At 42.7% G+C, this 26,595-nt stretch overlaps 1 protein-coding gene across 2 annotated transcripts; it reads left to right on the top strand.

Annotated features, from left to right (window-relative positions):
• Positions 1–3,083: 3,083 nt before the first annotated feature.
• GOLM2 (golgi membrane protein 2) lies at positions 3,084–25,277 on the top strand. Of its 2 annotated transcripts, XM_082768776.1 has the most exons (10): positions 3,084–3,624; positions 9,140–9,194; positions 10,190–10,292; positions 11,247–11,337; positions 12,481–12,625; positions 13,500–13,580; positions 13,936–14,034; positions 15,446–15,619; positions 19,259–19,426; positions 23,522–25,277. In XM_082768776.1, the coding sequence occupies exons 1-10, from the start codon at positions 3,298–3,300 to the stop codon at positions 23,593–23,595; spliced, it is 1,317 nt and encodes a 438-aa protein (XP_082624902.1). In that variant the 5' UTR covers positions 3,084–3,297; the 3' UTR covers positions 23,596–25,277. The 2 variants fall into 2 exon arrangements, with proteins under 2 accessions (XP_082624902.1, XP_082624903.1); XM_082768777.1 differs by lacking the exon at positions 19,259–19,426.
• Positions 25,278–26,595: the final 1,318 nt, after the last annotated feature.

Here is a 26,595-nt window from a genome sequence, read left to right as displayed (position 1 = left end):
CAACACAGCAGTGGTGGTGCATGATCAAACCGTGCAGTGTGTGGAGGAAGCACGCCCTTCTATTTAATCCTGCTGCCCAGTGTTTGCTAGTTGTACCCGCAGAAGAAGCACTTAATAATCTTTCTTATTCATCTCCTACATATTATTCATCACTTTAAATACCTTTATCATGGTCCTTCTCCCTGTCATCTTTTCCGAACCCCCTTGCTGTCTCCCTGTACCAAAGCCACTCCACACACCTTTGATCACCCCCCATTTCATAACCTTCTCATAAGCCTGTGATGAGAACCGCAGCATTCAGGAAGCAGAAGCACAGAGAGAATTCACACATCGACAATACCTTCCATTTTATTAGTGCAAATTCATACACTGACAATACCTTCCATCATTCTTAATTTCTGTCCTAACAATACCCTTTATTCCACTTTCCCCACCTTTTCTTTAATACCCGCGAGGATAAAGGAGACGTTATCAGAGATTGCTAAGAGCCCACTGTGTGTGTGGTGTTGCAATTGTTTTCTTTCTCCTGCATGCATTACTTGACATTTATCAAAATTGAATTCCTCTGCTGTTCTATTTACTCAGTTACTCAGTGTCATGAAATTCAGTAACCCTTTCCAGTCGGCTTCATTTTTGATTACTCTGAAAAACGATGCTTAACTTCCACAAATTATATTGCCCTGTTATTCAGTGCTTTTTTCCCCCTCAGATCCCTTATGAATAGGTGGGTAAAGGTCACAAACTGTTGTGTCACTAGTAAAGAAACTCCTAAGTCCATTCTTCCTAGCTTTTCACTAATTACTAATCCAGGAGCAAACTTGTCCTCTTTATAGCTTACTGGTTTAATTTAGGAAAACTTCACAAGGAATCTCAAGAAAACTTTCTTAAATTCAAGCGAATTGTGATGATCGAATCACTGATGTTTCCCGTTCCCCTGACATACACCTGCACCCCAGCTAAAGTCTTTGAGGAGAATCTTCTGTAGTGAACAGAAATACAGAATCTTTTCTGTTACAGCCATATTTCAACTCAGCTGCTTCTTTTGATGCTTTCTAATACACGTGAACGTTTTCCATTCCTTTGGAAAGTTTATCTTCAAGATCATTTTGGTCTGCCACACAGTGCTTCTACATTTAACTTGACAGATTGCTTTTTCTATTTTCTTTGTTTGGACACAACTTCTGTTTCTTAGGAAGATAGCTGAAAACTTAAAATAGCATCTCCAACTGTGTTAAAGTACACTTATTTCTGAGATCCTGCCAGTGTTTTTGATAAGTGACCTGCCCCTGGGCTGGGCTTCCAATACTCTGTCTTGAAAGAAACTCTGTATTATATAGAAACGTTATATCCCCCTAAACACTTTTCTTTTGACAAACCCCGATTTGCATATCTCCTCTTTCCAAAGTTAAGCATTACTACTGTATATTTTGATATTTTTTTCTTTGTTTCTGCAAGGATGCTAAATTTGAATACTTTATGACTACTCTTACAGAGCAGTTCTTAAGTAGAAAGATATAGGAGCATGTAAGGTTTTGATTCGGTCATGAGCAATTTTTCTTCTTAGCATCCTTCAGTTCCTCCAAGGCACGTATGGTGTTTAAAGCTTAGCTGTGCTCGCTTTGTGTCTCACAATGACAGCTATGAAGTGTATAACAGGCAATGGATCTTTCCATTACCACTGTATTATGGTGAGGTCAAAGAAGCCAAGATAAACCTTTCTGAAGGACTAGCCAAGCTCCCGGGCAGAGGTTGAGCTGAAGATGCCAACAGATTATTCCAACACTTGGCGTAAGATCATGGTCAAACACTAGACCACAGCTCGGGAAGGCTGGGCAAGAACACAGCCATTCCAGCAAGGCACAGAACAGACTAGGACTGGATCACGGGGCCTGAAATGAAATGCAAATTAATCGGAAAACCGCTTGCTATTGCCTCACCTCTCAGATATGCAAAGGCAACCACAAAAAACGTGCACAGGCAGCTCTCCCCCAGGCTCACAAAGCTCCCTGTTGCCAGGGAGATCGCTCGCTGCCAGCTCTGCAGCGGAGCCAGAGAGGGGAAACAGTACTGAGCGGTAGATGAGGAGGAACATTTCTGAGCAGACTTCTACAGGTCGGTGAGAGTCACCGGGTGTGAAACCCAGACATAGTTCCGGGCTCAAACTGATGTTTAATATTGTATTTATGTCATTTAGACCAGCACTTCCCTTCTCACAGCGCCCAGGTTTGCATAGAATTAGTGTACCAGAAAGAACGAGCTTAACAGAACAGACTCGGAAACCTGTGACTGGCTTTATAAAATTTGCAACAGCAGATACAGACCGTGAATCTACACCGCCATCTGCAGAAAGCAGCTTGGCAAATTGAGATTAATTGGCTCCCCACGCAGCCGCAATTACGAGTGCCAAGATGCAAATGCTGGCGTGCGAGATAGGAGCTGGGCACGGCACCCGATGGAACGACAACGCCGTGAGGCTGCCCAAACACCGCTATCGCAGCCGACAGACCCTGTGCCACGTATGCTGTACCATGGGAAACATTTGCTTTTATGCTTTATTTCTTCAGCCTCATTCTTTCTTCTTCCTCCTCCCAGTTGCCCCAGGGACCCCGTTGTTTCCCCCCATTCTCCCAACACCTCTAACAGCCCCGTGCCACTGATGATGAGCGTGGTCACAGGGCTGCTGGAGGGGCGCAGCAGCACCACTGCTTAAATCCCACTACAAAATGGGATTCTCCAGAGCATGAAGCCGTGTGTGGCTCCCCTGTCACCCCCTCGCCACGCTGGGGCGACGACCCCGGGGGCAAGACGGGCTCGGGGCTGGGGCTGGGGCCGGAGCTGGGTCCCCCCTCCCTCAGCCACAGCAACACAAGGGAGAAACGAGGCGGGGGGAGCCGGGCCTGGTGCTTTACTGGAGCTTTGATCACAAACGGGCGGGCGCTGCCCTCACGGGGCGCCTCACGGCCCTCAGCGGGCTCCCCTCACACCCCCCTTCAGCCGCCAGAGCGGGCGGCGGCGCTGTCGCGATAGCCCGGCCATCTCGCGAGAGGGGCCGGGCGGCGGAAGCGGCGGGGAGGGGCGGAGGGGAGGGGGTGGGCGGCGCGCCGCCAGCGCGGCTCCGCGGCCCGTCCCCGGCCCCGTCCCCGGCCCCATCCCCGGCAGCGCCCCGGTCCCCGGCCCGGCCGGAGTCGGTGCCTGGGAGCCCCGGCAGCGGGGGCAGAGCGGCCCCGGCCGCGGTTCCCCTCAGGCGGAGGCGGCGGCGGCGGCGAGCGGCGGCGCCCCCGCCCCGCGGCCTCCCCCATGGTGGGCTTCGGGGCCAACCGCAGGGGCGGCCGGCTGCCCTCGTTCGTCTTCGTGGCGCTGCTGGCCGTCATCGCCGTGCTCGCCTTCAACTGCTGGAGCGCCTCGTCCCGCCAGGCGCTGCTGCGGGAGGAGCTGGCCGAGCTGCAGAGCCAGGCCCAGCGCACCGAGGTGGCCCGCGGGCGGCTGGAGAGGCGCAACTCGGACCTGCTGGGCAAGGTGGACTCGCACAGAAAGCAGCTGGAGCAGAAGGAGGCCGACTACAGCCACCTCAGCAGCCAGCTGCAGGCCCGCGACGGGCAGGTGAAGCAGTGCGAGGACAGCAAGGTACGGCCGGGGCAGGGGGGCAGCGCTGCATTAACAGGGGCTGCGGGCCCGTTGGTGCTGAGAGCCGCCAAAACTCCGTTTTCCAGACATCTCCTGTTAATTTCTTCGTTAATTGCCTTCTGGGTTTATTCAGTCGGTGTTGAGCAGTCAGGGAGCTGTGCAGAGCCTTAAAAGCAGAGCCCCAGCTCGCTGCTCCGCAGGGCTGGGTGTCTGTGCGGGTGCAGCACCTCCAGCTTGTGGCTGCGCCTCAGCTCCCCTCGCCCGCCGGCCTCTGGTTCTGCTGCAGCCAGCGTGTACGTGGAAAAAAAATTGTGCTGCTGACATAACGTGTCACTGCTCCTAGCCACGCCAACAGGAAACTCAGCCTGCCCTGCTCTGTGGACGTGGCCTGGGAATTCCTTTCCTTGTGGAAAGGAGAATGAGGGAGTGCATCAAGTTTCCTTGGCCTGCTTTCAGAGCTATTGCCCTGAGTTAAGAGGAGTTAAGCCTGCGGTAGGGAGCAGACAAGTTCTCTTTTACTCAGCCATGTGCATGGCAGCGTGTGCTTCATTTGCATACAGTTCGTAATTATAGCGTCTAACTGAACACTTTATCACATTAGAATTTATGGAAATACCACCCTGTCAGGCTTATCACTGGCTGAGTTTGTTTTTCTGGCCATTTAATATCATACTTTTAATGAGCAGGGTAAGAAAATACATTTCTTTGTCACAGAAAGTAAACAGTTACACGTCTTAATCTAATTATCAGGAAGTAAGTTGGGAGAACTACCAAGTCTTTCAAGTTGTTTTAGTTTGTATCGAAGTTATGTTTTTTTTTTCCTGCTAGCCATTAGCACTAAGCTATCGTGTGTTCAACAAACGTGATTTCTTTTTAATGTATTTTTTTCTGATTGGATTCCTGAGAGATTGGGATAAAAACCCAGATGAGGTATGTAATGGTAGATACCAGTGCTCTCCATTGGAAGTAAATACAAATTAAACGCGTTGTGACGAACATATTGTGACGCCATAAAATCTGCTTTAATCTATGAATAAGTATTTTACACAGGCATGAAAGTATTAGTCTGCGGCAAGTAAAAGAAGCTGAACTGTTGCGCTGGCATTAAAGCTGTTAGGTTTGTAACAAAGATGATTACCCTTATAAAAAACAGAGAACTGGTTATAGTATTCTAAACTGATGTGTTCTGTGTTTGTTTTTAATTGAGCATTAATACCCAAATAGTGAGGGTAGGTAGGGTTAGGTGTTCAGTGTCCTCTCCAATAAAAGCAAGCATCCACAAATGGTAATAGGTTGAAAACACTGGGGGTGTCCATCACAGCACCTAATTACATGCTGGAACTCCTTTCCTTGGGCTCTCGTGGATACTAAAATGGTAAGAATTCATGGCTAGCACTGTGCTGCAGGACTCCAGGAGACAAAATGCCAGTGAAGGTCAGGGTGCCTCATGAGAATCACTGGAAGCCCGCTGATGCAGAATACAACTGGAGGTGCTGCTGAGCTGCGTGTGCTGACCGCTTTGTTCTCTGTGAACCTGGCTGCTCTGGGAATGTTTTCGGGCTGGCATCTTGCAGGGCAGAGCAGGAGGGCAGCAAAAGAGATGAGACTAATGAACCTCACAGTTATTTTTATTGATGTATGTTTTTTTTCGTAACCAGTCACTGGCCATTTCTTTTCCTCCTCTTTGAGCTACTGTCATGTTTTGAGTGGCTTATATCCTAATTTAGCGTCAATCAACTAACCAAAAAGCTGAAAAACCTTTAAGTGACTGCAGTTTAGAGAATGAAACAGTCAAAAGATCTGTTACTGAAAAAAATGCAGAGTACAGATAAAGCACCTGACCAAAAGACTTGACTGAGAACTTTTTTATCTTGGAACAGAATTTGGCAAAGATGTTCTTTGAACAAGCTATTCCAATGATCCCAGCCCACTAGTGGAATATGGGAGCTATAATAAAGCACCAACACTGGTAACTCCTGGGCTGTCAGGAGATCACAACAGATCTAGGTTTGTTTCATAGCAAACTCGTTTGAAAGATGCCCCTCTGGTGCCTGTCACAGCGTCAGTTCTGCTTTGTGCTCCTTCATCTTTATAAGAGGTTCTTTGGTGGTCACGCAAATCAACCGTGCATTTTCCAGTGCAGAGGCAACCTGAATTTCTTCCATCAGCTTCCTCCTAGGTCAGTGATATCTGCAGCCGAGCCCAAACCCCTGCCTCTCTCCTCCCTCCCTCTGCACGCATAACAAGCCAGTCACACTGCACCAGAACGTAGATCTGTCATAAGAACGAAAACCAAAGATAATAAAATGGCTTCGTGTCTTGTTTTTTAAAAAAATAAAATAAAACCACACCCACAAAACCCACACACACTCAAAGTTTGAACTGCGGTAAGGCGGCACCTGCTGCTCACCAGGTGTGAAAGCTGAGAGGCAAAGGAGGAAACTCCTAAATGTCTCTAGAGGCTGCCATGAAGATGACCCCTTGAAATGCAGCTGAACATTTTATTTTGGTGCACTGGAAGCTGGAGAACAACTGATTGTAAATCTAGTTTGAGCCGTTCTTTACCCACTGTATTTAGGCCTTCCAGAACTACGGCCTTGCAAATCTTACAAAGGTATTGTGGAACACCTTGAGAAAAGAAAACTTTGGTAAAGACCTTGGTAAAAAAGAACAGCTTGGTAAAGAAAAGGAGCTGTGGCGGAACGTGGCAGTGATCAGAAGCTCGGATTTTGAACAGTGATTGGTAACATCCATGGTGGAGGCAGCAACTATAAATCACCCTCTTTCTACTAACGAGACCTGGCTTCTTGGGAATTCCCTTTCCCTGTCACCCCGTGATGGTCGCTGGGCCCTGGAACAAAGCAGAGAACTCTTGGGGAGGCAGGTGGCTGCAGTGGCTCACAGCATTTGGGAGTCCTGAGCCTTTCATACTTGTTTGCAGCACACCAGGAGGATGCATTGTTCATAGTTTTACACATCCCTTTGCTGTCAGCTCAGTAAAATGATTGAATGGCAGGAATTCGTGGTGGAGAGCTCCCAGATGGCAGCCATCCAGCGTGTAGGGGTTCGTATCTCTGTGTTTGCTGTTGCAGCTCTTAGGAGCACGCCTTGTTCATTCCAAAGCTGTGCTGGGTGTGTAACACATCCTTGCCCTTTAGCCAGTGCCTAGAAGTGCTGCTCAATGGGATGAAACTGTCTAATGAAACGTCCTCAGAAGCAGCTGCCTGTGTTCCTTCTTGCCAAAGCCTGTTGGTGGCTCCTCAGTTTGCAAGGGTCTACTCTGCAGCAGTGGTGGTGAGTGCCTCCTCCTACCTCCCCGCGTGTTCCTGATCATTAGCATGACAAATACCGCACCTCGAGGCTGTGGTAATTGCCTGATGGAAGCACTGGCTGTTCTGAAAAAGGCACTGGACAATTCCTAGTAGAAGGATCATGGAACTGCGGAGCACAGCCCCTTGTGCTGTCAGTCTTTTAAGGAGCTGCGGTGTGCTGCTCCAGCGTGTGCCACAGCAATGCATGGGGAATGCCCAGGGGCCTGAAGCGAGCCAGAGGGGTACGGACACCTCCTGTGCTGCTTCAGCAGGCAGTTCGGAGGGCGTTTGCCCTAGAGAAAGAAATGACTCACAGGGAAGTACGGGTGGATGTGTACTTGTTTCATGGGGAAGCGGTTACCACCTGTGTTCAGTCCTGCAATAAATGTGTAGACGTAAGCTCCGGTGTGTCTATAACTTTATTTTCTTTATATGAAGAGACTGTTACAGTTTGGACAGCACTGGAAGCGTTGCCTTTGCATATAATTAGCTCCAGCAATTTCTTTTATGCTTCCCAACTGCTCTGGAAAGGATCTGAGAAGCCACTGAGAAATACGGACGGTGCAAGTGGGTCTGGATTCCAGGAGGACACAGATCTGAAAGAACTGGGCTTGTGCCATGGTTGTGGAGTGGGTTCTCTGCATGTGTAGGTGGAACAGATCCCATGAATCATACAAAGCTGCTTCTGCTTCTGTCCCTCTGATTGGGGACATTTGCTGTCAGCTAAGCTGTTTGGGCTATAAATCCTGTCACTTTTCTCTGAAACTCGGAATTGTCAAAATGAAGGATTGTGTGATAGAACTGATGCTATCTATCTACAAGTCAAACTCCTGTTAACAGAGACAGTTCCCCCTTTACGGGTCAGATGTCCCTGTACCCCGTTACGCCTTTGTGTGGGGTGTCCTGCAGAAAATCCCCATTTCAGCAGGTCTGGCGTGGCTGTAGCTCCTGAAGTTGTAACCGCCCTGGGGCAATCAGAGCTGGAGTGCCTCTCGTATATAGAAAAAAAAGGCAAACACAGTCACTGACAAGGTGTTAAAGAAACAAAAGGTTTGAAAAAAGGGAAGCTGGAGGTGGGTGGAGGAAGTCCTAAGGAAGGAAGGGCATTCGGCTGCGTTTGTTTTGTCAGGAAATGCAGGTAACTGGCTTGGCACCCAGGGGGAACACAGCAGCCTGTGTGCGTCCCCTCCAGGGCTGTGTGCCTCTACCCCGCTGTGGAGTAGGAAAGGGAGCTTCTCAAAAGCAAAGACAACTGGATTTGAGATGGCACCAAAGCTGTGTGTGAAAATACTGATGGCCAAGCTTTCTGTTGGTTTTTGTTGGTTTGTTTGCTTTGCCTTTTTTTAAGTTAACTGCATGCAGTCTTTGCTGCTCCAAGAGGTAGTCCTGGCCTTGTAACCCAGGAATGACAGCCCTGTCTCAGCACCCTTTTGGAGTTATCCTTTACATCAGTCATGAAGCTACAAAGAGAAATGATGACAGAATCTGTGTTGCCTGATGGTGGTCATCGATATTTTTTTTCACCCTTTCTCAGTACGCTCTCTATATCTGCATTTTGCCTCTGTTATTTTTGTCTTTGTGTAAGAGCAAGAGGAAGCATCTTTCCTTGATGACTTTGTGTACATGTATTTCTTACTGAACTGCTATTTTTTTCCTTACTAAGAATACCAAATTAAAAGCTGTTGTGGAAGTCCACTGCTGTCAGCTTCTCTCTTAAAAGAATAATTTGTGATACAAGTTTTACCTAGCATCACATTAAATATTTACTTTAAGCATACATAAGGTGAAACATTGTTTTTGCTTATGATGCTGCTTGCCTATTTTTATATACTTCTTCTATACTTAGGCTTTGACGCTGGGAATTCACGGGCCCTTTTGCAGTATCAGAATTCAGTGTGTTAATTTTAGCCCTGGCAAAATCTGCTTTTTTTTTTTTTCTTTTTTTTTTTCAGAAAAAGGCAGATTTTTTCCTTCCTAGCAAAGCCTAAATATTTAAGTTGATGTTATCACTTACAGATAACTAAATATACATTATTTACATTTGCAAGAACTTTTTATATGTCATCCTGATGATTCTTTACACATTTTCACAATGAAAAAAGAATGAATTCAAATGTACCTCAGTCTTTACAGTCTAAACTGTGTACACCCTCTCTACTTTGCCAGAGATTTCCTGTATTCATATAACTGTTTCTTCCTTTCAGATTAAGCTGCAGAACAATATATCATATCAGATGGCAGACATACATCGTTTAAAGGGTAAGGAATTTAAGGCCAAACTGTGTTTTTGCAGACTGTGAAGCTGCATGTTTTGTAATTGGTGAGGTACTGCAGAATGCAGCTTAAATGAAAGATTGAATGATGCTTGGAAGATTGCATAATCTGAAATTTCATGATGCTCGTTGGTTATCTAGTCTGGCTATAAGTGTAGGGTTGGCCCTCGCAGACTTTGCTCCACTGGCTGCAGAAGGATGGTGTGTCCTGGCACGGCTTGCTCCCAAGATACTACAGCTGCTTTTGTGACCAGCTACGCGGTGCAGTAGAGTTGGATCAGCAATGCTATGATACTAATGCTGGGTTAGAAGAGGACCAGAAAGCATCTTTTTAGGCTGTTATTACAGACATTGTAACCACGTCTGTGTATCTTACTGTGTTGGTTTTGGAGAAACCTAGACCAGCTACTGCCAAACTTTGTACGTGCCTGCAGACAGCATACTTGACACTTCTGCCTGTAGCTTTAGAGCTGCAGCTTAAAATAGTAGGGAGTTTAAACACTTATTTGTATACTTAAAAGCAGGGGGAAGAACCTTTAGAACAGTTCCTTGTGAAGACAGGAAATGTACGATTTCCATGGATGGTGTGAAAGTACCTCTTTTTATATTTATTGTGGAAAAACAATAACATAATGGAAATTTTGCGTTATTCAGAATAACAGATTTGTTTCAGAAAATTGGAGAAATTTTCAACAGATAGGTGAACTAGTGTTGTGTAAGTTTTCTGAATGAAAAGGTAAAGAACAGTTCATTTTCTTTTAGTTTAAGTCATAGTATCAGAAGATTTGTTCTGTAATCTGTATTAACATCTGGCATAAGCAGGTTGGCATCTTTTTCAAATTAGTTTAAGAATCTTTATGTAGAAGAAAAAAATCGAGAAAGTTTTTAACTTAAGTAGCGATATTAAAAGTTGTATCTGCCACAGGGCATTTTTTTTTGTTACAGCTGTACATTCATGTTCGTTTTTGCTTTTTGATCTAGAACAACTCGCAGAGTTACGCCAGGAATTCATTCGTCAGGAAGATCAGCTTCACGAGTACAAGAAGAACAATACTTACCTTACAAGGAGACTGGAGTATGACAGGTATGTCCTCAAGAACGTTAGTAATGGTAGATTTGCGTGTATGTGATAAAGGTCCATTAAATAGCACAAGTTACTTGTATTCCTGTTAATCCTCAAACTTGAGCGTACCCATTCATGATGGGACTTTGACTCAGCTAGTTGTTTTTCAAGTTCTATTATTAATGTTGAGATCTTAGTTAACAAATATGTGGAAGAGTTTAATCAACAGCATTCTGGAAGCCGGTAGGGTTGTTAATTGCCGTCTTCCTAAAAGTGTAATTTATTGAACTGAAGTTGAAAGCATTACATAGAATTGGAATTTCAAGTATGTTAAAGAAGCAAGGAGAAAAATTACTCCTGAAGCCCTAGGGAGTGCAGAAGATTAACACAGAAAATGTTTGAAACTTTCGCCAAAAAAAAGTACATACCAGTTTCTGTGTGTGCTCTGTAGAGTATTCGCAGGTTTGTGGGAGATGCGAACTTTGTGAATTGTGTGGATCTCTCTGTGGCTTGTTAGAGAAGTTGGGACATCTAGCTGTGTCATTCAGATCTTGTTATTTGAGTTGGTAGCAGTAAGTGATAGTAGTAGTTGTGCATCTTCTGTGTTGACAGCCACGGAAGATGTATTACTTTCCAAGTGGAATAAATATGTGCTGATGACAGATTAACTGTGAAGCTTGAATTTTCGGTTGCTTTCCAGGTTTCGGAGGAAATGTCTTCAAGACACGTTTGTTATCTTGCTGTTTTTCTGCTTTGTCCCTATTTTTTTCCAGTTCTGCTTCTTTTTTTTTTTTTCTGTATTCAGTCCATTTCCATTCCACATGCCTTATTCCACATTGAAGGTTTTTGGACAGACTATTCTAGTTTAGGTTTTTGTTCCACTTCATTTTTCCCCGTATTTTATTTATGAGAGAGCAAATATAACATATAGTATGAACCAAATGAAATATGACTGATAACGCGTTTCTAATTAAGTCTCCAGTGTGGGCAGCAGATCAAGGAAATGAGACTGCAACATGAAGAAAACGTAAAGAAATTAATGGACCAAATTGCACGGGAACAAAAGGTAATGCACGATTACATTTCTTTGAATTAGAAGAGCCCAAAGTCTGCAGGTTCCTAACTCAGAAGTTCAGATATATTGGAGGGCGTGCACGTTTCTCCTCTAACTTTTGGTTAAACATGGTACTGAGCAGCCCTAGGTGGATATTAGTGTAAGGCCATCTGCACGTTTTGCTGTCATTGAACTGAGCCTTGAAGATGACGCTTAATTGTTTGGCCTGCTACAGCCTTCCTGCATGACACCACCACTCAGGATTTTATTTTCTTCTCTGTAAAATGGATATTGCTTTGTAGCTCTGCAGGGTAGGATCTGTGTTCTTGTACAGGTTATTGCAAAGGGGAGCTTGAGCTCTGAGGCCTCTAGTGCTAATGTGATACAAATATCAACAGTGTTTAAATGGTGTCAAGTGTGCAATTATATGCTGCAAGCTGTCAGTAGAGTGTTAGCCTCTTTCCTACAAACAGATGAAATAATATACTTTTCTGAAGACTTCTGTTCTTGTTTAGTCTCTGTTTACAAGCATTTCAAATAAGTCAGACTTCAAGTAGATTTCATTGAGATCGTCCCTTAAAGCTAGAATTGTTTTTAAGTATGTGACCTTAGGTTTAAGGCCAATGATATCTTCACCAGTCTGTGATGTGTGTAAGAGCTGAGTTGGCCTTCATTCCTTTTACCATAGTAATTTTCTCTGTGTGCCCATGTAGTTTTGTTTATTTATAGATTACAAGTGGTATCTTCCTGCTAGAGGCAGAATGCTAGCAAATGTAGCGCCTATGAAAACAACTTTCCAAGTTTATCTGTTCTAGTGCAATTAAAACTAATGTGTTGTGGAACGGTAAAGGTTTCCGTTCTATTCTTTTGGGCTAACTCTGTTATTCACAAACTATGAATGGTTCAGCTGTTGTACGTATGCCAATGTAAATGTTATACAACCATGAAATATTTTACATTTTATGTGTCCAGAATCTCAGCTCCTACCCTCCAGAATGAAATTCATATGTAAAGGAATTCTCTTTTTGCTTAGATGATTATCTAATTTATAAGTATGATTTTGCTTGCCCAAAGTAATCTTAAATTTGAGAGAGTTTGTTAATGAATGTTCAGGGATATGCTTCATGTTGTTTTCTTATTAATTTGTTCTAACAGGCCACGCAGAAAATTCAAGCCAGTAAAGATACTGAAGTAAATCCCAATAGTGACGACCAGGCAATATCTAAGACTGTTACAGAGACAGAAGATAAAAATGCAGAAAAGAATGAGCAGCCTTCAGATCATGTTGTAAACGGCAAAGGTATTTCCTTTTCTTGTCAGTTGTGATAGATAATGAGCCAAACATGTTGCGTCCTTTGCTGTCTTACAGAATCATGTGTTTCTCTGAAGCAGAGCAATGTGTTATTAGACTTAGATAACTTGATTAGCTCCATGTCACTGTACTTAAGTTAGAGTTTACAGGTATCCAGAGTTTGTCATGTCCTTTTTCTGGGTCCTTTTGTGAAAGCAGTTTCTTGCACATTTTTGTGTTCATTTTCATAGTTTATTTGGCATCTCCCTTCCTCAAGTGGCGAGTTGTGAACTGGGGATTGCCACTCCTCTCACTGTGAAATTTGTCTTGGGGTGAGCTATTGGGGAAGGGGCTTGCTGCAGAACAGGAATATGCACAGAGAAAGTGGTTCAAGGTGAGGAGCACTGAAGCCACTGTGAGAAATCTCCAGCTGGGTAACTGACCAGGAGCAGTGGGAAACCTTTTTTTTATGAGCTGTGCGGGAGACCCAGCAAGTAATTAACATAATTGTTTCCTGCTGCTAGTCCATTCCAAGAAGTATATGGGTTCCCCTTGCTTCTGCTTCTTGTAGTGCTGAATCCACACCTTTTTGTACTGGTTCAGTGCCTGTTCCAGCAAGCTTCTTGAAGCAAACTAGAGCAGTGCATCTGTTTCCCATCCGTTTCTGAAGATTGCACTGACTGACTGACTTTGGGATCAGCGCTCCAAGGCAGTCTTGAGGGACTTTGCAAAACAGCGTAAGAAGTCTTGTAGTTGCATTAGCAATGTGGGATGTTTTCTGTGGATGAAAGACTTTTCTGGTCTTGGAGCCTTCCACAAGAGGGAAATTCAGCCTTAAAACTTAAAGGTTAATAAGGCAGAACATCCTATTCTTGTCTTACAGAGAAAATCAAAACAGGAGGAGATGCAGGCATGCCTGAAATAGAAGATAATGACCCTGCTAAGGCTGAAGATACTCCCACGGGTTAGGAGAAATATTCTAATACTTTCACGTTTGGGTTTTTGATGTTATATATTCTGCATAAATACTGTATGTTTCATAGTAAATGCAAAGTTTTAAAATTTGCCTATGATAGTAAAGTTCAAGTGGGGTGTAAAATGTTTTTTTTTGTTGTTTTTTTTTACTGTTTGTTACAGATTTGAATTCTCAAAACTGAGCACCTCAGTGCTTCTAATAATTTTTCCAGGAAATCTTGTATTTCATATTTTCATCTGTGATTTGAAAACAAAAAAAGAATATATTTACAAGATTGTCAGAGGAAGAGCTGATACATATTCACGTTTCATGTTAAGGCTTTTGTCAATGTGTTTTATTTTAGCTTTAAAGAAGCCACTTATTTCAGCTCCTAGAAGTGATGGTCATCAACCTGTTATAAATCTTCCAACTGAACAGCCCCACGCTCCAAATCTGGCACCAGGTAAAATTCTTATTAGCAGATGTGTCAGCTTTTGCAGCAAAATTTCTGATTTGTATCTGCTATCTTATCATGGACGTTAGGTGCACATGGCCAGCCTTTTATTCTTGTTTGATGTTGTTACAAAAAGGAACAACAACTATTGATATCTGTTGCATACAAGATTACTACAGGCTAGTCTTAGTCTGGCCTCCTGAGGTGGCTGGTTACATGATCTCTTCTTCCTCCACACACACACGATAATTTTGGAGCATTTTGACCAACTTCAGCCAAATTTGACAGCTAGAAATTTCAAAAGTAAGTGCTTCAAGATTCCTCCACTGGACAGAAGAGAGTAATAGAAATTAGTACACCTGCTTAGGGTACTAGGTAGAGCTTCAGCATACCATCAGGAGTCGATTGAAGATCTACTTGGAGATTAAGCAGTGGTACTACCACTTGCTCAGTGGCCTCCTGTTTCTGTTAACAGCTAACTTTAGGGTGATGTGTGGGAGGTCTAGGATGTGAGAGAACTAGAAGTGCTGCAGAGAAAGGGTTTGGAAGAATTGCAGTTAGAATAGACACAAATCCATATAAAATATGTTTAAAATTACTGCTTGTGGATCAAGTGACTTTGTATTAATGTCAAGAGAACATTAAGTTATGGCTGCTCTGTGCTTCAGGTGGCATGTTCAAATGCTGTCCTGCTAAAAAACAAAACTATAACATATGCATTGTGTGTTTACGACATGATCAAACAATTGGAAGAGTTTTTTTAATAAGTTATGCCCGTTACTGGTTCTTTTGAAAAGAAGCCAGCAGAAGTATTTCTTAATTTCTTGCTTTTTGTAGTGGATAGATAAGCAGATTAGAATACCGACATCAGTGAACTCAAGGTTTGTATATGCATTTAATGTTTAATATTCTAAATGCCAAGGCTTTTAAATACTTCTTTTTGTTGTTTTGAGGTAGCTCTCATTCTGAGTTTTATTAATGAGAAAATGTGAATATGGCAAGTGAAATGCTTGTTTTGTTGAATTTAGGAAGAGTTTATCAAGAGAAAGTTACCATAAATTTCAAGGTGACCAAGGTTTTCTCTATTCCTTGGCTCTGTAGTCCTGTAATTCTGCTTTTTATTTTAACATAACTTCTGTGACCTACTGCCGTAACCTTCTGATCAGATTGTAGCTCTTGAAACACTTTATGTTGCTTGGTAGATTTTTGAATATGAAAGCAGAATCAGCAGGAGGAAAAAATTATATAAGTGAATTATTCAAGGCTTCATCAAACACTTAAATATTTACTGAAAATCAGATCAGAAGCTAACAACTGAATATTGATTATTTATTAAAATGTGATGGATTATCTTTTGCAGTAGCGTTAAAAGCATCTTTTGGAACCACATAAGCACTGAACACATTTCCTTATTCTGTAGGTTTGCATGGTGCCAATGATGGAAATGTTGATACTGTGAAAGAGATACCTCCAAATTCTCTTCAGCATTTAAGTTTTGGAGAAAATATGGAAGGTCAGAAAGAACACAAAATTGAAGCTGACCATATAAAACTTCCAAAGAGCAAAGTTGGCGACTTGCAAAAGATGAAGCAAAGTAAGTTGGTCCATGTCATATACTTTATGTTCTATCTGTTCTATTACTGCCTGTTTGGAAAACAGGAACCACAAGAGCAGGTGGCCTTCTGGAGAGTAAGCCTGAAAAGAAATGCAATGTTGGGCTGTTTTTAAAACAAAGGAAAGGCATGCCATAATGTGTCATCTTTCATATGTATCCAATCAGTACAAAACCCGTTGCTTATAGGAATTTAAAACATTGTAGGAAACTACTACACTTTAAATTGATTGTTAATTTAAGAGTTTTGGTACGTGCATGATAGAGTGACTTATATTCATGTGGTTACTTGACTTACCTACGATGTTTTGGACAGTATCATAAGAATTCAGCCCTTACACAGGGGAATTTGTAGTATATGAGTATTGGCCAGAAGTTTGTTCTGCATGAGGAAACCTTCCAGCACCCTTCTCTTCCATGTCTGCCCAAGGAAGAATTCTTCAGGCAGGAGCAAATCATGTATTTGCTTATTGTGTATGCTGGTAGCAATACTGCGGGGGCTTAATAGGGCAGACAGCAGGTAAGATTTGCACGGGTCTGTGGTTGTCTTTGTGCCGTTGTTTTTGAGATGCATCTCTGCCTTGCAGCTAATACCATAACATTGGGATACTGGTATTTCCTAGAGTGTTTAATGTAGCATCTTTCTGCCGTTGTTCCCATAATAGGAAAATTATTTTCAAACTGTTTTCTTATGATCTCAGTAGCAATACTATGCTCCTATAATTTATGTGGAGGTGGAGGGGGACATCTAAAAGACAAGGGTGGGATAGGTGGGGGCTGGATATCAACCTGCTGTTCCTGGAAAAAGTTCATTAGGGCAGACTTGAGTTGTTTTAATATCAATCATGGATCTTTCTGGTAAAGTGAGGGTGTTTGAATAACTCAATAAATGAATGTGATTCAGTAAATAATGTACAAAGTTAACGTGCAATTTGCTCAGTTTTTCTTCCACTATGTGTGTCCTGAGATTTGCAAGACTGTTTAGTTTATTGAATGAGCTTCTTGAGAAGATCCTGCACTTGTGTGAGTGACCACAGCTGAGAGGATGGACCTTCGTACTTCAGTTGTTGACATTTTTAAATGGATTTCTGTCATCCTTAGTAATGAATTAAATTCATGACTAAGGGGGGGGGGGCTTTGAGGCAGGAACAGTGAATGAAATGTCTCTGTTGAAGGCTGTGGATACCCGAGAGTCAGTAATTATCACTGATCAGTATTTTCCCTTTCTCTTTGCGGTAACTCTTACTTGCAATAACTTGCATCGTAATGATACAGCGAAGGAGAGGATTTTGCTCTGTCACAGAGAGAAATGAACTAGTCCAGGTTTCTAGAAGATTTTATTTAGATGATTGATCAACAGTGGCCATTTGGAGAGGTCCACTGGTGCTAAACTCATCCCTCTGGTACAGAGGAGACCAGCTCCAGCACACACACGTCATTGTGGACAGTTGCATGGCTGGGGTTTGGCAAAAATGCTAAACCCTTAAAGCAGGAGGCAGGGTGCTGTAGTGAAGGAGCAGCTGCATCCTGAAGCTGAGCAGGAACCCGAGCTTGCCAGGGCTGTCCTGTGTGCCGAGGTGTGCTGTGTGCAGGCTCCAGCACAGCAGGTCTGTGTTGGTTTGCTGCATTTCCTGGGATCCTTCCAATATTTTAGCCTTTCCTTCTATCAGCTTAAACTTAATCGGTACTTTCTTGCTATACTATTTCTGTATATCTATAGGCTTGTTTTTTCTATAAGTTAAGCACATTCAGCTCTTTTCCCATAGCTCATTTTATATTTAATGGGTGAATTGCACAGTTCTGCCTGTTTGTATAAGGCAGAGTCCAAGATTACAAGCAATATTAGCAAGGGTTAGTTAATTACAGAGATGAAGAGTGAATAATGTATCGCTTCTCACTTATGAACAGATCAAGTTTCTTCTTACTTATTTTGTGGAAATGACCAAAACTTCTGTCTCTCTGCATTTGAGGTGCGTTAGATGTGTTTCTTCCGCCTTTCTTCCTCATCTGGATAAGCACTTGTCCTGGTTTTATCTGGGGTAGAGTTGGTTTTCTTTTTAGTTGCTGGTACAGTGCTGCGTGCTGGGCTTAGGGTGAGAGTGGTGCTGATGGCACACCTATGGGTTAGTTGCTGCAGAGCAGGGTGCACACAGAGTCGAGGACTTCTCAGCTTCTCACACTGCCCTGGCAGCGAGGAGGGAGGCTGGGGCTGCACCAGGAGCTGGGAGGGGACAGAGCCAGGACAGCTGACCCCAGCTGGCCGAGGGATGTCCCGTGCCATAAGGTGCTGTGCTGAACAGGAAAGCTGGGGGGGTTGGCTGGGGGTGGCACTGCTGCTGCTTGGGCTGGGCATCGATCAGTGGGAGGTGAGCAACTGCACTGTGCATCACCTGCTTTGTGTATTTTATAATTGTTATCCCTTCCTTTTCTGTCTTACTGAGCTGTCTTTATCTCAACCCGTGAGTTTTACCTTCTCTTCTGATTCTCTGCCCGTACCACATGGGGAAGAGGGGAGTGAGCAGACGGCTGCGTGGTGCTGAGCTGGGTTAAACCACAGCAGCAGTGTGTCGTTGTTTCTGTGCTGAATTTTCTACGCTGCCACAACCAGTAGTTACCGCTGTTTTAAGACAGAAGTTCATTTTCACATCTGTTCATTGTAACCTCAACCTGGTTTTTAATCCTGATGCTGAAATCGTGTTCTTTAACTTCTGTGTTTGTTTCCAACATGAATCGCTTAACATCTGCCTTGGCAGACTCTTTCCTCAGTTCGTTTCCAGTCTGTCCAGATTGTATCTCACTGTAATCCTATTTTTTTTCATTTATACCTAATCCTCCAGACTTGAATCCTCTGTGGTCTTGGTTTAGTGTCGCTTTCTTTAAGCAATGGACAAGCAGACTGAATTGCTGTGGACTTCAGCATATCTCCTTAGAATCCCATTAAACACGGATCTGAGCTTGATGTTATACCTTTAGTCTGTCACTGTTACTTGGTTGGCTGTCTGGGCATTTCACAGTTCCAGCTAATTATGGTTCCTGCATTTTTCTAGTTTATTGCACCACTGTCTGGGCCAGTTCTTAATTCTCTGGTGTGAGACAGAAATGCGGAATTCAGGGCACTTCGAAAACTTCTAAAGCTCAACAGGAAACTTATTCGTTAGGTGGTTAAAAAAAAATCAAATCAGAGGTGCAAGGCAGATCTTCGTTAGATTTTTACCCTTGATAATATGATACACACTTGGTAAAATGATTTGCTGTATACAAAGTCAGAAATACATTGCTCAACGTACTGCTCTGTTTTTGTATAGAAAAATTCCACTCCTCAGGAAAAAGTCCAAGTACAAAGCTTTCACTGTGTGCTCTTCAGCTTTTAAAAGAGTGAAGCCTATAACAATGAAGATTTCACAAGACAAGTTCCGAGTGGTCGAGTACATCCTTTTTCCACGGAGGTGTTCCATAAACAGCGTTGTTCTCCCTCCTGCCCGCACTCTCCCTTCTGCCCCTTTTCCTCCAATCAAAACTACTACAGACAGCCGATAATCCTAACCTGCAGTCTGCTTTCATTTGGAAACTTTCTATTTCTTTCCTCTCTGCTTCTGACTTAATCCTTTGCCTACTTCGCAGGCCGATTCTTTGATGAGAATGAATCCCCTGTTGATCCGCAGCAGGGTTCTAAACTGGCAGATTATAATGGGGATGATGGGAACGTGGGTGAGTATGAGGCAGACAAACAGGCTGAGCTGGCTTACAATGAGGAAGAGGATGGTGATGGTGGAGAAGAAGACGTCCAAGGTGAGCTTGGGCCTTGTCTCCATCCCATTGTAATAAAATCCACGCTGAGTTTTCTTGTTGAATTTGTGTAAAGCCTCACTACTAGCTGATCAACAATTTCTAATATGGAATAAGCAAGCTTTAGGCAATTTTTAAAATTTGGTCTCGTTTTCCATTTGAAAGCAACGCTACAGCAGTTCTCAGAGTGCTTCAGTAGCTTACTTGAATTGTGTACAGTTTTTGCTAGGAAAACCTTTTCCGAAATTTGAAATCTCTTGATTTTCTAAACACCAGAATCTGGTGTACAGCTAGCTGGAATGTAGTCTTCGACCTTACTAAAGCAATTTTCAAGTAGAGAAGCGTGGCTTTTTGACTACTGCTTATTTTGTCACACCTGCCTAGAGGTGGCACACGATGGAGTCTCAGTTACCGATTCTCAGTGTAATTTTTTGTGCGTTGTACACAGATTCAACAGACTTCTGGTTTTCCTTGTTAACCAAACCTCAGAACTCATCTGGTGTTAGCCTAATACCTGTATACGCATGTTCACCGCCTCGTTCTGCATGCACTTCAGAGTATCACCTCCATTGCTTGTCTGCCGTGTGTCTGCCACGTTGTCTGTCATTCTCCATGTAGCTGTTTGGAAATACCTCCTGAAGGGCTTGCATGTCTGCAGGGTGGAAATGTTTAAGCAAACATTTATTGCTGATTAAGGAGGTAATGCAAAATAAAGGGGGGGGGAAATAACTCTGAAGTTCTCTGTGTCCCCTGATTTTGATCCTTGTAACGCAAGCTTTTTAACTGGTAGTTTCTCAGACAATTTTTTCATTATTGTTTTAGGCATAATTAATGGAAAAAGCTGATAAAAAGCACCTAACTTCTGTGGGTGTGCATCTAGCTATGCGGTGTAAGCATTTTTTGGCTAGGCTGGTAGTTTGAAACTCATGAACAAGCAAAAGAAAAGTGTGGATCAGAACCCTGGGCAATTAATTAACTTACTGATGAAAATGAAAACTGTGCTCCAGATGATGTGGTCTGTTTTGTTACACTTTTTGCTCAAAGCTGTAGCAGGGGATTTTAGTCACTCTTGATTACTCATGTCTGTTCCTCTGGATGGGTTATTATGAGGTTGTAAATTGCTCGTTAAAGCCAGCTTCCAAATGAACGTACAGAAGTACAGGCGGCCTCTTGCTGATGATGTGCCATGGATGTAGGAGACTTGCTGCTAACGATTACGATTCTGTCCTGGGAAGGAAAGCGGGGTGTGCTGTGCCTGGCTGTGTGCCCACCCTGTGCTCTGCACATCCAGGCAGTCCTGTGGGCACTTCTTGGTTTTTTGTTTGTTAGTTTGGTTCCCTCTAGCACGCAGCAGATGCCCGGCTGTTCACCTGCCTGCAGCTCAGCGCTGTCCCGGGCAGCCGCTGCCCTCGTGGTGCTGCCGTTCCCCTCCTGCTGCCTCCCAGCCCAGAGCGAATATCCTGCAGGTGGTAAACTGCTCCCAGGGCCCTGAAGGGCACCCTGCGTGCCTCTTACAAATGGGTGGGTCCGATAGAGTATTAAAGGGTAGAAACTTGTTCCAAACCACAGAGGTTGTGGTTACGTCGCTCGCTATGCAAGGGAAGTTTAAAAAAAGCTCCAATTGAAAGTGGTCTCAAAACTTTCACATTTTGATGTGACACCTCGCAGCTCACTGCTCTGCTGGCTTTAAATGTGGGCTTGTTCTGACCAACCCCTCTTTATATCCGTGTAGATGTAATAGATTCTGTATCTTGTAGTAAAGATTGAAGAGTGGCCTCAGGAAGCCTTTTCCTGAATAGTCTGAGCAGCATATGTTACAACCTCAGAATTTTCCAAACCTTTCTTATCTTGTTTCCTAATGACTTGTTCCCGTGCAAGTCAAGCAGCCTGGAAGGTGGAACTGCCAGGAGCAGCGTTTTAGAGAAAGTCTGCATCAGCTCGTGCACTTAATTTGTTTGTAGAGGAGGAGAAGGTGGAATTGTGGGGTTTTGGAGGAGGGGTTGGTATAATTGGTCAGAGAGGGAAAAAAATGAATTTCTGCCGAAAAAACTATTAGGAAAACATCACATGGCTCTGCATTAGGCTAGAACAAAGCATCTGGCATGTGCAAACAGAGCAGTTTGGTTAAACATGTTTTTCTGTTGCCACTAGAAATGTGTGGGCCTTCTATTGAAATTCTCAGAGAAAAATACACAGATCTGGGAGGTGTGCTCACGTGGATGTCAGTATCCAGTCTGGCATCTCTTATTGCAGTTCACCTGCTGGAAATGCAAAGTGATACTTCACGTGTTGGCTTCTGCTGTAGTAGAAGTGTGTTTTGTTTTGTTTTGTTTTGTTTTTGTGGTGGCTGGGTGGTGAAAGATGATACAAATCAAGTGATAGCCACGTGCTTTAGTAGTAGTTATTACCAAACAAAAGCATGTCACATAGATTAACAAGACTTTTGCTGGTGGGAGTAGGTTACTATTGGGCACCTGCCTCACTTGCAGCCTGATGACCAAACTCCTTGTGGAAGTGTTTTAGAGCTTCAGACAGCTCGTCCTCAAGTAAAAGGCTTGGTGAACTTGTGGAGAAATGCAACTGATGCCAGTGACTTGAGCTCTGCTTTCCCTTCCTGTGAACAGGCATATTTCCTGAACATAAAGAGACATCGTGAGCTTTGAAATGCAGCAAAAGCTTAATTAAAACCAACTGAACTTTCAGGACTTTCTGATTTATTGAGGGAAGAAGGCTGAGGACCCACAGAGGAGATACCTCAATTATGGCAGCTAGAATAATCTATTTAAAGACATCTCTTTCAAAAACTATTGAAGTGAATTTCCTTGGCTGATTCTGTTTGTGTGTGTGTGTCTGTGCATGTGCGACAGTAAATGGTTACACTGAGGATGCGCAAGTTTGGGGTTTTGCTTTTAATTTGTTGATTTTCCCAGAGGCTTAAAACCCCAGGAAGAGGTCAAGAAGTAGCACAGAGTGGTAGAGAGAGAGACGGTCATTCAGGGTCTGAAAGCTGAGCTGGAACATTTTCATCCTTCCAATCAAGGACAAAGTAGAAACTCTGCTGTAACGGTGAACCAAACGCAGCTGGAAAAGATGTGGCACCCCCAAATTGGCCACTCTGCCTCAGCTGCAGGACTGCTTACCCTGCGTTGCCCCTGCTGTGCTCTCATCCCTGCTGCTGTGTATTTCCTGGCTGAACTACACATTCAGGAGTACACGTCTTGGCTGGAGGGCTATTTATTCATCCTGTGGTGGCCTGACAAGATGGATTTCTTTCAGTTGGGAAGAGGGGTGGTGAGGAACGTGTTGCTGATTCCTCAGCAAGGCTGAGAGAGAGATCACAGATCTCCATTGATAAGAGGTTTGGGAAGGTAGAGGGCTGCTTTTTACGTTTTTAAGTCTGTTTTCAAATTTTACACTCAAGCCTGAGATGCAAGATAGCAGAATGTAAAAATGGTGACAGCAAAGTCAATTTGAGCATTTCGTTTTTTAAAAAAAAAAAAAAAAAAAGCCTTCCCTGAGAAAGGTGCCACATGATAGAAATGGGAGGATACCATTTTTCAAACCTGGCAAGCAGGTGGGAAAAGCCTTACCTTACTCCTTTGCGATCTATTCAGGGACCTGGAGGAGAGTCATAATGACTTCTCTATGCAAGTTGCATGAGGTACTCAACATTTTTGTAAAATCTTACAGTGTTTTAACTCTAGAATGGGTTAAAAGTTGGTGATACAACTTTTCAAAGTAGTTGACTTTGTGGTTGGGTTTTGGTGGGAGAGTTTGAAACGTTTAAAGGAACACTCAAATTACAGTAGTAAGTTTAACAAGTTCTACGATCTCTTAAGTCAATAAATCTGTGAAACACAGTTGTAATAAAGCCAAGGATATTAAATAGTGTGAAGTCACAGTTTTTCAGAGGGGACAACTCCCAAAGTGCTGACAGCTGGACTTGTAATTGCAAGCCCATATGCCTCCTCCATATTTCCCCTGATGACTTCATTCCCATAACCAGACAAGGCCGATTCAATGTGGATGTAGAAAGCGCATTCAAATATCTGTTTCAGTAGTGTCACATCAGATTTGGTCTGAATATTTCAATTGCAGATGATGAAGAAAGAGATCTACAGAATGACCTCGTCGATTACGGCAAGCCACGCTTCGGTGATGGTGTTCTTTAAAGCTTGAATTAAACAGGAAATGGAGATGAGAAGAGATCTCAACTGAAGAACTTGAAGTGCTGCAAACTGAACCATTTTTACTTCAGTGTTTCATACTTTAAAAGAAACTGATAAAAAAAACGATAAGTATACTCAAAGTTAGTGAAATAACAGAAGGAAGCGGTTGTGTACATATGTACATAGTTGTACTATTGCAAATTGTATTAAAACTACATTTCTGTTGTTACATTGAGCCAATTACTTAGACTGTACCTTACCTGTAAGAATCTTTTCATCTGAAACCAATATTATAAATATGGGCTGAGCTGTTTCTGCAAATTAGAAAACTTTGTAAACTGGAGAACTTGTACAGTTTGTATCTCATGTAACAAAGACACTGTGGAAACAATGTACAGCCAAAGGACTCCTTTTCTACAGTAATACCTGTATGAGCAAAAATACTCCGCTTTTCTCATGAGTGCTGTGTTTTTGTATTTTGCAGGTGAGCTATCAGTTGAGAATGAAAACTGAATGTTTAAAAAAGTTGCTCCTTCCTTAATGTAACTGAGGAAAGATACGACAGTGAAGTAGTCCTCAGAAGCAAGTACCATTTTAAGTCTAATATACAGTGACCAAAACTCATAGCTACAGCTGGAAATCAGTGAGAGTAGAATTTCAGTAATTCGATACATCCTGAAAAAAGTTGTTTAATATCTTATTTTAGAAGGTAATATAGATAATTCAACACAGCTCGTAGGAAATTTTTGTGTACGTGTTAAAAAAAGGGCAAGTGTTATAGTGAGAAGCAAAGACAAGTTTACATCATCTTTGTAGGAACTTTATTGGAAGGAACACCCCTCCCCTCAGTAAGTAAGTTGTAGCCACCATTTCACTGTTTCGAGAGCCTCCATCCTGCGTCACACTCACTCGAGTTAATTTACAATTTAATACTTTGATACAGATCTCTCTCGACATCTGCCACGTTCCATGTTTTGTGGTTCTATCTCAGACGAGTTTGTAAGTTAGATACTTTTTGTATTATGTGTTTAAGCACTTTCTGAATTTTATGGAAATGATTCAATTGATGTACAGTAGAGGAAATTAAGGTTATTAACCCAACCTGCTTCTCCAAAAGGGCTACTGTGAAAAGAAATTATAGGACCTTTGACATGGGTGATTGTACTTTATCTCTGCACTCAGGTTCCAATTTCAAATAACAGCTAAGGTTTGCTTGATGTCATTTCAGTGGACCTATTAAATTTCAAAAGTTGTACTTTTTTTTTTTTTTTTTTTTTTAGCTATAGGGATATTCTTCTAATGAATCTTCAGTATACAAGAAATAAAAATTTCAAATTCTGGTGATGCATCTCAAGGGTTTTGTTGTTTTGTTTAAGGCTTGAGCTCTTCATTACATCATACTTGTGGGAGGCAGATGGGGGGGATAGCCCTTTGCATGGTGTGATATCCTTTCAGTTAAAAATAAAATGCTGAACCTGCTCCGAATTAGACACCGTACTAATACCACACAGTAAGTATAAACCTGTACCAGGATCCTAAGAATAGCAGTCTTCAGTAAATACTGTATTTGAGCACTGCAACTTTTTGTTTGTCTTAATGTAATTTCGCCCTGAATTAGGTGTTAACTTGATTCTTCTAATGAAAGCAACGTATATGGGTTCTAATAAATTAAGTTGTTCAAAGTTTGTGAGGCTTTCTGGCTTTTTTCTTTTGCAGCAAAAGCGTAAGTCGAGGTGATTTTGACTTTTGAGAGTTGGATTAATTGGGGCCTTCACCAAAGCTGAGGTATTCTGGCACACCAGCAGTGGTTACAGCTGTTTGATAAAGACCAACTTCTGGGATGGGGCATGAGATAGAGAACTCACTACGTGACCTGAATATGACAAAAAATAAGCTTGAAAGGCAGCAGAAGCATACGTTGCCTGGAACTTTTTAAGCCAAGAGTGAGCTTCATGTGCAGTGACTACAACTGCAGAACCTCTGGCACTGAATAAAAATTCTGAGAGGCAGGTGCTTATGTGGACACCTGGACCATTTTCGGGTAGATTCTGTGGTCATACCCTGACTCCTAGGACAATAAGGAGCGTTCTTTCCCTGTAACACGATGGGGTTACCTTATCAGAATTTTATTTTTTAGCTCATCATCTTCAAGAATGTTGAACCTTCCAGTTTATTTCTTTAACTCCACATGAGCGTGGTGCTTTTGAAAACACTGACCAAATACCCCTCTATACCAAAAAGCAGAATATTCTGCTAGTGCTCAGGGATCATTTTAGGGAGTTTACTACTGTGGCTGACCTTCAGAGTGACACGCAGAATTCTTTAATATGTTTTTTTTCTGTTTATTCCGATTTTCCATGAAACCTGGCTACTTCTATATACTACAGAATTACATTATCCAGTACTTTTAAGCAAAATTGTTAGATAACTGATGTTTATAAATAGATGAATTTGATAATTACAGTCCTGTTAAAACTATTGTATGCATAATCAATTTCTTAGTGCATAACAACTTCTTTGTTTTCTTGTACGCCACAGGTCCCATGTTCAGATTCTTTAGATCTTCTGATAGCAAAATGAAACCACTCCTCCTGCCAGCTTTCTATGCCTTGCTGCACCATTGCCCTTTTATTACCACACCTCACTTCTGCCATGAATTGGCCTGGAACAGACCACGTACCTAACAACCCACACCAGCATTGCAGGCTTGTTTGAGCAAGGCTTAGTTTGTAGGCCAGCACTGAGCATATGTCTGCAACAAATTATTTGTCATATGACTTCTCCAGTGACTGAAGCATAACAAAGAACTCCGCTCTGCTTTTCCCCTTCCTGAAACACCCCGTGTCTGCAACCACACTACTTACAGGTTGAAATTGATCGGGCAAGAGGAAGAAAAATTCCTCATTCTGTTTTAGTAAGCTGGTAAGATGCCAGCCCAGATGGCCATTTGGCCTCATCCAGTACTCTTATTTCTTGCATTTTTCTATCCTATTCCTTGAGAAA

This window comes from Aythya marila (genome assembly GCF_965140915.1).
Source record: "Aythya marila genome assembly, chromosome: 11".
NCBI classification, from domain to species: Eukaryota; Metazoa; Chordata; class Aves; order Anseriformes; family Anatidae; genus Aythya; species Aythya marila.
This window is presented reverse-complemented; position numbering and strand designations above follow the sequence as displayed.